The following is an 11,819-nucleotide window of genomic DNA, read 5'->3' on the forward strand; positions in this document are numbered from 1 at the left end:
GGACCTTGTCTGCTCCACTGGATTAAATTTGCACCATCTCTCTGGCTCCGACCTCACCCTCTCTGACCACTTAGCCATCACTCTGACCATCAACATCCCCGCCCCAACACCAAGGCATTATCGCACTTTCAACTTCCGTAAGCTAAACGCTCTTTCACCTACCTCATTCTCATCCACCCTCTCTGAAAAAATGTCCACTTCTCCCTTCATTGACCTCCACACCCATTCCGACCTCACTGACTACTACAACCACACTCTCTCCTCCTGCCTTGACCAGCTTGCGCCTGCAAAAACCAAAACAGTTTCTTTCACCCATTCTGCTCCCTGGTTTACCCCTGAACTCCGCCTGATGAAAACTCGTGCTCGCCAACTTGAACAACTCCGCAATAAAACAGGTCTCACAGTTCACTCCCAAGCCTACAAGGACCACCTACAACACTACAAAGATGCCCTCTCCCGCGCCCGCTCTGCCTACTACTCTCAAATTATCCACTCTGGCTCCGGAAACCCAAAAGCACTCTTCTCGACAATAAACAAACTCCTCCGCCCCCTGAACACCACCACCGTCATTCACAGTAGACAACTGCATCTCTTTCCTCTCTTTCTTCCAACGCAAAATTGACAACATCTGCAACAGCTTGACCACCGCCGCACCCGCTCCCCCTCCAACCACCTGCCCCCCCTTGTCCTGCCATCCCCTGTCTCGATTCTCCCCAATCTCCCCTACTGACCTCTCTGAACTCCTCATAGGAATGAAAACTGCCACCTGCACTCTTGACCCCATCCCCTCCAGCTTTGTCAAGGCCTCCCTCCCTGCTCTCTCTCCACTTATCATTGCAACAATAAACTCCTTCCTGTCTACAGGCATCGTCCCACCTTCCCTCAAAATTGCTGCTGTTACCCCCATTCTAAAAAAACCTGGTCTAAACCCTGACACCCTAAACAACTTCAGACCCATCTCCAACCTACCCTTTCTGTCAAAAGTTTTGGAACGCGCTGTAGCCACTCAACTCAAACATCATCTCTCTGCCAATAACCTGTATGAAACATTCCAATCCGGATTCCGCTCCAACCACAGTACTGAAACTGCTCTCCTCAAAATCACCAACGACCTTCTCCTCTCCTCTGACGCTGGCAACCTCAACATTCTCGTCCTCCTCGACCTCAGCGCTGCCTTTGACACCATCGATCACACCATCCTCCTCACCCGACTTGAATCCACCTTTAACGTTACCGGCACTGCCCTCTCTTGGATTAAATCATACCTCTCTGACAGACGCCAGTTCATCTCCATCAATAACTGCAAATCCCCCACTGCTCCCCTCCCCCAAGGTGTCCCCCAAGGTTCAGTTATTGGCCCCCTCCTCTTCATCCTTTACCTGTCCCCCCTCGGTCACTTAATCCGCCGTCATGGTCTCCAATTCCACTGCTTTGCCGATGACATCCAGCTTTTCATCTCCACCAAGTCCGTCTCCACCGACACCCACTCTATCCTGACAAACTGCATCACTGAAATAAAATCCTGGCTTCAAATCAACTTCCTCAAGCTTAACTGTGATAAATCTGAAATAATCATCATTGGCCCAAAAACGCTCACAAAATCCACCCATAACTTTGCCCTCAACATCGACGGTATCCCAGTATCCACCTCCCCTCACATCCGGAATCTTGGCGTCATCTTTGACCAAACCCTTTCCTTCGACAAATACACTAAACAGATCACAAAGTCAGCCTTCTTTCACCTGAAAAACATTGCCCATCTCCGCTCATCCCTCTCCTCCACGGCTGCAGAAACCCTCATCCACGCCTTCATCACCTCCAGTCTGGACTACTGCAATAGCCTCCTCTATGGTTCACCCTCAAAAATCACCAATAAACTCCAATATATTCAGAACTCCGCTGCCCGTCTACTCACCCATTCCCGGACCCGTGACCACATCACCCCCGTCCTTTACAAGCTTCACTGGCTCCCCATCCCCCAGAGAATCCAGTACAAAATCCTCCTCTTGACATACAAAGCCCTCCATAACCTGGCCCCATCCGACCTGGCTGACCTCCTCTCCAGACACACTCCCACCCGCAACCTCCGCTCTGCTGGTACCAACCTCCTGACGCCCTCCATCCGGACCAAATTCAGATCCTGGGGGGACAGGGCCTTCTCCATCGCTGCTCCCACCCTCTGGAACTCACTACCTCACACCATCAGAGACTCCTCCTCACTCACCACATTCAAAACATCACTAAAGACCCGGCTGTTCAACACTGCATTCAACATTCAACCCACAGCATTTAACCCCTGACTATTTCTTCTCCTTCTCCCTCCTTTTGCTTTAAATATTTCCCTATTGATTCTTGTCTTTTTGCAATTGTTGTTTTCATGTATTGTTATGCATTATGTTTTCCACTCTGTCAAAGCGCCTTTGGGCTTCTGGAAAAGCGCTATACAAAATAAATGAATTGTTATTATTATTATTATTATTATTATATATCGATATATATATATATATATATATATATATATATATGTATATGTACACACACACGTGTCATCCAACCGATTTATATTAGATATTCACGGAACTTATCCCACCGAATCTGTGTCAAGCTACGAATATCTTGTTTCTTAACAGATGATATGTGCATGACACAGTTGTGGCGATTGTTGACACCTTTTCTGTCGACATCATCGCAGTTCACCCCTTCTATGGAAGACGCCAATGCTGGATAAATATAGTGCTTGTTGTGAGAATACTGACTGATGATTGGCTGGGTGTCAATAGTACTACGCCGCGTGACCAACTCACTGCCCCGCGAGCGGATACGCTATCAGAATACAGTGCTAATTATTAATGGCAAATACTTAGTGTTGGACAAAATTCATGATGCGAACTTTTTATATTAATGAGAAAATGTGTTTCTGAAATGTATTCAAGCGAAGATAAGTTGCACCCTTTTGATGAAATGAAGCTGAACGAAAGCTCAGACCTGCTCATGGCCTCATGGGGCAAGATGAAACGGTGGTCGACCCGAAGGATCACCCCGGATGAAGACTCGTACAATCCGAAAGTATATCGGGTTCACTCCCAATTCTTTGTCCTTCCGAATTACAACAACCCTCATGCTCCACCATCACTTAACCATGGATGGACCACCAAGGATGGGGCATGTGTACCATTTCGTTTCACTGAGCCGCTCTTCCAAAGAATCTCACAGATTTTGCTGCACAAACAAAAAGTACAAGCACCACACACAGATGCAGATACAGACTCAGATGGAGAAAATGAAACTGAGGACGAAGGGGATAACTAAACAGGCTGGATTCAACAACTAATCCCCAATAAGACTCAGCTTGTATGCCAAATGTAAGTTTCATTATTTCATGTTGAGTATAAAATACAAACTGAAAGTTTTTATTTGGTGTCCACTCCATTTTATGCTTTAGTGATGTGACACAAATAGAGTCGGATACTTGCTTCTTGGATTTATTTTGCAGCCGTTTCTTTGTTGTCATCTTGTTGATGAGATTGAACTGACAAACGTGTAAAAATAATTCCTCGTCCCAACAAACCCCTGATTACCTAGAACAGAAACCGACCAGTCTGTTGAGGCATAATGACTTAATAAATGTTAACTTCGAGATTAATAGCGGCCATGTTAGATTATTTTGGTCACCATTTTGTATTTTCCCTTCCCCTGAGGAATATTTTTCATACCAAACTGAATTATCTGACCCAGAAACCTATATTTTGACACCAAGAACCACTGTTGAAGTCGAAGCTACCATGTCCGAGATCGAGACCAAGACAGACAAAATGTGGTCTCGAGACCTACAACACTGCCAAGAACATCTGTATTGGAATCTATTCAGAGTTTTTATGGCAGCCACCTCAGATTTTAGTGGCCATCTTGAACTTTGGCAGCCTTCTTTGGATTTGGACACATCTTACTATAATTCACCAAATGTCCGTCTGTCCATTCGAAGGTACCGCAAAAACGGCTCAACCGATCGACGATGTTTTGGGTGCGTATTCCTGGGACCCCTGGGAGTAAAATAGGCCATATTATTTTTCCAAATTTTCCAGTTTTTCCAAACACGATGGAATAATATTTACCGACATGAACAGTGATGTGGCTTTTATTAAAATTCTACAAATACTGTTTAGATTTTGATGACAATTATGAACCTGCCGCAAATGCGGAAGTGGACAGATGACGGCAATGCACGGGTTTGATAATATCCAAATACAACCGTCATTCAATCGTAATGTTAAATCGTGAAACGTTAATCGTGTTAATCGTTTTGTTGAAGTATCAATTGATTGGAATTGAGTGAATACAATTACGATTTTGAATTCGTAATTGTATTCACCCAACCGTACAGAACTTCACATCAGGATTTAAATATTTGTTTTTGTCACGAATGTTGTTAAAAGCTTATTTTTTATATTAATGTTATTTCATTTGTGATTGGAGTTATGCTGTTTGGAATGAAAAAAGAGATATCGAGTTCAAGTGAATGACGAAATGCCGTGACGGTTTCTACTTTCGAAACGTGAATTTACGGATCGCCATATGCCGATTCGTCATTGACTGGGTATGGAACAAACGTACCCGTTTGTTTGCGAACGGTTACGTTTTTCATGGAAGTCCTTCACGAACTTGCTGTCCATGTCTGATGGGCGACTGAAGGTGCTGCAGGAATGTGGAATTTATTGGTTTCATACTTTAGCATTCAGAGTTTCTGCATTGTCTGTTTGTTTCTGGCCCCCCACCCGTGCCTAGCACGGGTACCTCACTAGTACTTTAAATGTGAATGTTATTTTGTGATAAAAATGTATTCCGTGACATCCATTAACGATAAAATAGATGAAAAAACATAAGGGCCACGTATGGTATGGGAGGGCCAATTTATATTCTGGCCTCAGCCATGTTGGATTTGGCACGGACCCAAAAATGCCAGCATTCTTGAGAGGATAACTCCCACCAATTTTGTTCAGCACCCTTCAATTATATAGAAACCACCTTCAAAGCTTTGTCCCCGCATTCTTGTCATGGGACCGACACATTGATCCTCTACTTTCGGTGCCGCCTCGTGACAGATGAGCACAGACATTGGGCTCGTGTTTTATTTATTTATTTTTGTGCACAAAGCCAAGGTTCGTGTTGGAGGTAACACATAAACACAAATACAGAAAAGCATGAAACATTTAAAAATAGGGAGAGGGAGACAAGATGGAGAAAGAGAGGGCTGCACACAACCACCACAACAGTAGAGAACAGGGACATCGGTAGATCTGTGGAAAGGAGAGGACTAGGGGCAGAGGGGGGGGGGGGGGATTAAGAGGTATAAAACAAATGGACACCACAAGGACTTTTAGGAAAGAATTGGGAATTTGAAATTTGGGTTGTATGAACAGGGGTAGAAAAAAAATCAAAGTATTCGATGGGCGAAGACAAGTGATAGTGGTGAACAGCTGTTTAAAAGACCTGGAGGGAGGAGTGGGATTGAAGAGGGTGAGGGAGTTTGTTCCAAAGGCGGGAGAAAAGAGGAATGAAAGAGTGAAGGTGAGCAGGGAGTCTAGATTTTGGCAGTTTCACGAGAAGATGGTTGCTGGCAGATCTTGTGCATCCCGAAGGAATATTTGGGGGACAGAGCACAGACAGAGCAGAGTGAGCTCGGCCGGAGAGGAATCAGTGGAAGACATAAAGACTGTCGTGTTCCTTGCGATTTAAAAACCGACAAAGGAAACGGATTAACCGAGCAAGCTTTTACTCCGAAGGCGTTCAGTTCAAATATGGCAGAGTTCATACATGCGGGGAGGACGAGGATAAGGAGGGTGGGGAGGATGCTGAAGTGCCTTACCTCACGGTTCCGATGCAATCTTCACCCCTGTGGAGATTAAATCAAGCGAACACCGAATTAAATGTACAAAAAGAAACACGTTTATTTTACGGAACCCGATACAAAGAAACGCGCCGGTAAATAATTATAATCCAAAATTGGGACGTCCCCACAGCAGACTTCAACAACACAGACAAAAGGATGAAAGAAACTGTAAAATAAAATGCGTATGGTTATTGTAGGCCTACTTATCGCAACTAGCTCGTGTCTCGGGGATCTTCTGAGATGGTGGTTCTGGGTTGGATGGATAGCTCCGGTCGGCGGGAAGAAAGGCCTTGCTGCGCCCCCGTTCACAAGGCCTCGATAAAACCTCTCACGCCAAGTGTGCAACCCGCGTCACCAGCCGTGGAATGTCCTCCCGAATTCGGCACGAAGCTGCGATTCACCCAACGTTCGGGTCGCAAAGGAGAGAGTCGAGGTGAAGGAAGGCGTGAGGGCAAGAACGAGCGATGTCCAGACACCAACGTCCACCTCAACGAGCAGGGACGAGAGAGAGAAAATGTCAGTCTCTTCTTCTTTTTGTCAATCCCTCGTTACGTCACCTCCCTCTCTCTGCCAATCCCTGCCGGCCAACATCACAGGCTCAATTCTCCACCAATGGCCACGTCACGTCTCTCTCATCCCATTCATCGGTGGCCAATCAGTATGCCGCTCTCTTTGCTCTTGCTTCACCAAGCCCAGTGAGCTGCTTCTTGCTTTTGCCCTGACCAATCACCAGTCCTCTCCCACTCCGCCAATCGGCGGCCCTCGTCCTGTGGTGTCTTCCTTCTGCCAATCCTTCGCAAGGTGAGCATGGCCTCAGCCTACCTGAGCAATGAGTGTTACGATGTAAGCTGGTGATGTGGCTCGCTGCAGCCTCATCGGCGGTGCCCCGAACTGGCTTCCTGTGGGTTTTATGGTTATTGTGGCGGAGGGGGGATTTAATTAGTGTTTGTGTGGTGTTACTATTGGGCCTATCTTATGTCTATTGTGCGTTGCCATATGGGTCACCGGTATGATCACAGATGGAACGACACACAATGGAATCTTATTCTTATTCCCTAATTCTAGTTACCAAGCCACGCCCCCTCATGGCGGGGACACAGATACGCAGCTTACTCCGACATTCGGGCGAGACAGAACTTATTGTCCCCCGTCGCACCGCGGAGCGAAAGGGGGACTATGGTTTTCCCCTCCGTCCGTGTGTCTGTCCGTCTGTCCGTCCATCCGTCAGTGCACGTGTGCATGCGTGCGTAAGCGAAGGACCGAATTCTAATTTGGTGTGTGGGTGCAACCCACGTCAAAATCCAAGATGGCCGCCGCCATGTATGTCTGAACTTTGTGAGCGGAATATCTGAAAAATAAGCGACGTACCAACTTCTAATTTGGTGTGTGGGTGTATCTTGGCATAAGGAAGAACTCCATTGAAAATTGGGTCGCCACGTCAAAATCCAAGATGCCCGCCACCGTATATATGTCTGAACCTTGTGAGCGAAATATCTTGAAAAATAAACGAACTACTAACTTCTAATCTGGTGTGTGGGTGTATCTCCGCATAAGGGAGAACGCGATTGCAAATTGGGTCGCCACATCAAAATCCAAGATGGCCGCCTTGCGCCTTCCACTTTGTCAACTCATCACTTCACCGACGGGGGACCAAGGCGTAACGCTTGTTACAGGTGAGGTTCCCTGTCATGACAGCCGGACACCTACCTCTGCAGATCTACCTAAATCTATATATGCCCCTACCCCAAAATTCATAAGAAGACCATCAACCTCACCTGCCTGCGATGAGAGGGTCAAAGGCCTTCAGAATCAGCTTCATCGCACGAGATATCAATGATTCTGAATGTTTTGGTTTCAACCCCGTGAATCCGAGCTAGGTGTGAGGCAGGAGCACCAGCCCAGAGGGGAGAGTAGTATTCCATTGAGCTGCGGATGAAAGATTTGTTTGTGGTGAGGAGCTCAGGTGTGCCAAGGAAGGACTTCGCATGACCGAGGATGTCCAGTCGGCCACTGGCTTTGGAGGCCAGCTTGGAAATGTGGTTTTCCCAGGAAAGATCATGGGACACAAGATTTGGAGGTAAACACAGAGTTGAGGCATTCAGCTTTTCAAGTGGAGTGTCAACTGTGTAGGTGTTTGACGTAAGGGGGGGGGGGGGGGGAATGGAAGGGGAACAAACACCAGAAAAAGATTTGACCAGATGCCACCGGGACTTGGAGGAGGGAGACAGGTTTGAGAGTTCAGGCTTAAGAGCAGAGAGATATTGTTTCCTGGCTCTCCTGAGGGTGGACACACACTTGTTCCAAGCATTTTGAAAGGAACGGAGATTGCTTTCAGTTGAATTAGCCTTCCATGTGGCAAACGCAAGTTGTTTCAGGGCAACTGCCTCACCACAAGATTCAATGTACCATGGACGGGAAGAAGGGTATGACAACTGAACATGAGATGGGATAAATCTGTGCATGAGAGAGAGCAATTTACTTTGGAAGAATTCCCAGGATGAGTTGATGTCAGAGGCAGTAGAGATGGGAAACCGGTCCAGAAGTTTGATGGCTGCAGGTAAGTAAGTCATAACCAAGTCTTGAAGAGACAATGTGCAGTTTACTGAAATCCGGTCGGGAAATTGACAGATTGTCAGTCCCAATGAGTCGCAGAAGTCCTTTGCTGAGGTGCCATGGCTGGAGAGAGAGGTTTTCGATGAAAATGGAGTACTGTACATTGTGCTTACTCCTCAGTCACATTTGCTCTACGGCTAGGATACGGCGGCCATACCCCCCCTAAATTGACAGAAACGTGCGGCGCCCGCAGAGTTTCTGAGGTGGCCTCAGGGTGGCCCTAGGGCGTATGGCTATCTTTTACAGGCCGTAGGGGTCTCCGTGGAATTATAGCGCGGAGTTATAACTTTTTTCATTTCTAGGTTGGCCGTAGCAATTCGACAAGCCGTAGCCATGACGTAGATGTGTTCCATGTCGACCGCACGTAGGGCGTACGGTGGGTTTGCGTTATTCGTGCGGCTGCCATAGGCTCTTATCAATGAAAAATGAATTTGGCCAACCCCCAAAAAATTACGGCGGCCGCACTATTTCCACGGTCGCCGTAGGGTAGTCCTAAGGCGTCCCTGTGTTCACTGTACGGTGGCCTTGCGGTCTGTGTGACTACCTGCGGGCAACGCAGGGTCGACGCACGGTTCCCCTACGCCTGCCGTGCGTCCTACGCATGGCCTCCGTGGCAGTCTGCGTCGACCGTGCGTCCACCGTGCGCTACCGCTAGAGATCGGAGTATAGGTGTTTACCACACACATCATCACATTTCACCAGCAGCTCAGACCAGACACATCACCATGCCGCCAAAGAAGCGATCAACCAAGGACAAGGGGAAAGGTGCCAAGAAAAAGACCAACCCAGTCCATGAGGATGAGCAAGAGGACCAGCCATCCATGGAGCCAGAACAGGTGCCAGACACCCAGCCTGAGCAGGACCATGACCCTGATGGAGAGGATGAGGATGAGGATGAGTCTCCCGCGCTCTAGCGCATTGTCGAATTTTACGAGGCCCATCCCTACTTTTACAACCTCAGACATGAGAAGTACCGCAACACCAAGCTGAAGGAGGCGGAACTGGCTGAGCTTGCCAAGGAGATTAAGTGGACCGGTGAGTAGTGAAATTAATCCTGGTACATAGTTGCCACTATCAGTACTTTCCCCATTTCCTCATTTTTGTAATTCTTAAATTACTGATTTGGATTGTAGTTTCATTGTCAATTGTCCAAGTATCATGAAAAAAATCCTCCATTGTGTAAATACATAATATTCACTTTCCTCTGACACATTCTAATGTGATTATTTTTTGTTTGCAGTGGAGAAGATCAAGAGGAGGTTCAAAAACCTACGTTCTGCCTATGGCAAACTCAAGAACCGGGCCGGTTCCTCGGGGAAGTCGGGCCAAGCATCCTCCAAGTTAACCAGCCTACAGCAGTGGAAGCTGCGGAACTTGGCCTTTCTCGATGAGGTGATTCAGCCGCGGACCCAGGGACAGGAGTTGGGAAGGGTAAGCATTGGCATTGAATTTGTTTGTGTGCAAATGATCCTATTCTTTTCAGTCCCTGACAGAACATCCTGAGTGTTGCATGTACCTAATATTCACTTTTCTCTGCCTATGCTTCAGGTTGCTGTGGAGGACGAGGAAGATGAAGATGTGGGGGACGACTCTGCGGCACCCGACTCTGAGGCACACGACTCTGCGGCACACGACACTGATGACCATGACAGAGGGTCTGAAAGTCGGACGAGGGGGAGCAGTGCCGACAGTCACCACAGTAGCAGGAACAGGGTGGGCACCAGCACCAGCACCAGCAGCAGCACCAGGATGAGCAGGAAGAAGGCCGCAAAGACCACCCCCGACGTAGGGGAGCTCCTCCACGAGATGCTGATGGAGAACCGGAGACGGGACCGGGAAACAGAGAAAAAGGTAAATTATAACCGATTTAATGATAACCTAAACTGTACTTTTAAATGTCATGTGTCATAAGTCTTATGTTTTTTGAAATTTGGATTGAAACAGTTATGATAATTTTCCTTTTTGTTTTCTCTTTCCCCCCAGTTGGAAGAGTCCGCAAGCAGAGAACCAGATGAGCGAGAGGCGTGGGGCAGCTGGCTCCAGACGGTGGTGCACAACTGCCCGAAGGAGAGGTTCCGACAATTCCAGACTGAAACCCTGGCCCTCTCCCAGCGATACCAGCCAACAGATGAGGGGCAAAGTACGAGTCAGCAGTGTCCGGCTCCAACCCCAGCTCCACCTGCCATGTCCCCCTTTGTACCCGCCCCAGCCCGCGGCCTCCCAGTTCTCATTCCAGGGCCAGTTCCAGCACCCTTCCCAGCAGTTCCAGCCCCAGCCGCAGTTCCAATACCAACAACAGCAGCAGCAACCGCCAGGGTATTTGCGGCAGCAGACCTTCACCCAAATGCTGGTAAGTTATTATAAAGAAATAAACTCATCAAATCAGGATTCTATGTAAAACATAAAAGATTTTATTGCAGAAATTTATAAAGATATTAACTCAGTAAATTATGATTCTATGTAAAACATACAAGATTTTATTTCAGAAACGTACTATTTATATAGAACCTTTATTTAATGTGCATTTTTCTTGTGTCTACAGACCCAGTCGCCTCAACAGCAGCAGCAGCAGCCGCAGCAGCATCAGCAGCCCACCCGCCCCACCTCTGCTCCTACTATCCCCAGCACCAGCAACATATTCGGGGACCAAGACTTGCTCCCGGCCCTCCGCACCCCTGCATTGGGGGACAGACTGAGCCTCTCGGGATTCAGTGGTGGTAGCAGCTTCGGCCTCCATGGCACCAGCGCGGACCAGTCCTTGCTCAGCGGTCTAATGAGGCCCCAGACTTCATCTCTGGCAGACAAGGCGTGCGCTGAGTCCGAGTCTGATGGAGACTAATATAAATATGTTGCTGTTACTATATATATGATATGTTAGTTATTTTTGTTATAGATAATAAAATGGTACCATTTATGGGCTTTGAAACTTGATTTATGTGTTGGTCTTTAATTCTTCCATAATATAATTATTTATATACCTTTGAAAATAGGAAAGAAAGTTAAAAATTAATACCACAATAGAGTGAATATTTACGCTATTACTTTAATCTGATCACTTTAAAGACACAGGGAAGCATCATAATTAATAAAGAAATAGAAAATAAAAACCAGCAATTGGGCACTTAAAACTTTCAAGGGAAATTTTCCCTTCATTTATAAATGGAAATTTTCCCTTCATTTATAAATGGAAATTTTCATTGCTAAAATTGATTTAAGTGTCTAATTTATGGGTTTTATATTTTTATTTTATCGTTCAATTATTGCTGTCTGTTTCTTTGTTTATTGTGGGATAAAACGATAAAGCAAACAAACTGGGTTA

The 11,819-nt window shown here is 46.8% G+C and overlaps 1 protein-coding gene and 1 long non-coding RNA gene across 2 annotated transcripts; both read left to right on the forward strand.

The window, feature by feature from the left end:
- Positions 1 to 9,128: 9,128 nt before the first annotated feature.
- On the forward strand, positions 9,129 to 10,066 carry LOC137428559 (uncharacterized). Its single transcript, XR_013623497.1, has 3 exons — positions 9,129 to 9,535; positions 9,741 to 9,931; positions 10,049 to 10,066. It is a non-coding gene; the product is annotated as an uncharacterized LOC137428559 (long non-coding RNA).
- LOC144888229 (uncharacterized) lies at positions 10,064 to 11,431 on the forward strand. The gene is made up of 3 exons (XM_078778145.1): positions 10,064 to 10,351; positions 10,484 to 10,850; positions 11,043 to 11,431. The coding sequence occupies exons 1-3, from the start codon at positions 10,250 to 10,252 to the stop codon at positions 11,219 to 11,221; spliced, it is 648 nt and encodes a 215-aa protein (XP_078634271.1). The 5' UTR covers positions 10,064 to 10,249; the 3' UTR covers positions 11,222 to 11,431.
- The last annotated feature ends 388 nt before the right edge of the window (positions 11,432 to 11,819 follow it).

The sequence above is a fragment of the Myxine glutinosa genome, chromosome 5 (assembly GCF_964187855.1).
Source record: "Myxine glutinosa chromosome 5, kmMyxGlut1.1, whole genome shotgun sequence".
Classification (NCBI taxonomy): Eukaryota; Metazoa; Chordata; class Myxini; order Myxiniformes; family Myxinidae; genus Myxine; species Myxine glutinosa.

Coding starts and splice junctions, on each gene's coding strand:
- LOC144888229 (XM_078778145.1), top strand. CDS start 10,250: ATGAGCAGGAAGAAGGCCGCAAAGACCACCCCCGACGTAGGGGAGCTC. Junction 10,352..10,483: donor ACCGGGAAACAGAGAAAAAG/GTAAATTATAAC, acceptor CTTTCCCCCCAG/TTGGAAGAGTCCGCAAGCAG. Junction 10,851..11,042: donor AGACCTTCACCCAAATGCTG/GTAAGTTATTAT, acceptor TTGTGTCTACAG/ACCCAGTCGCCTCAACAGCA.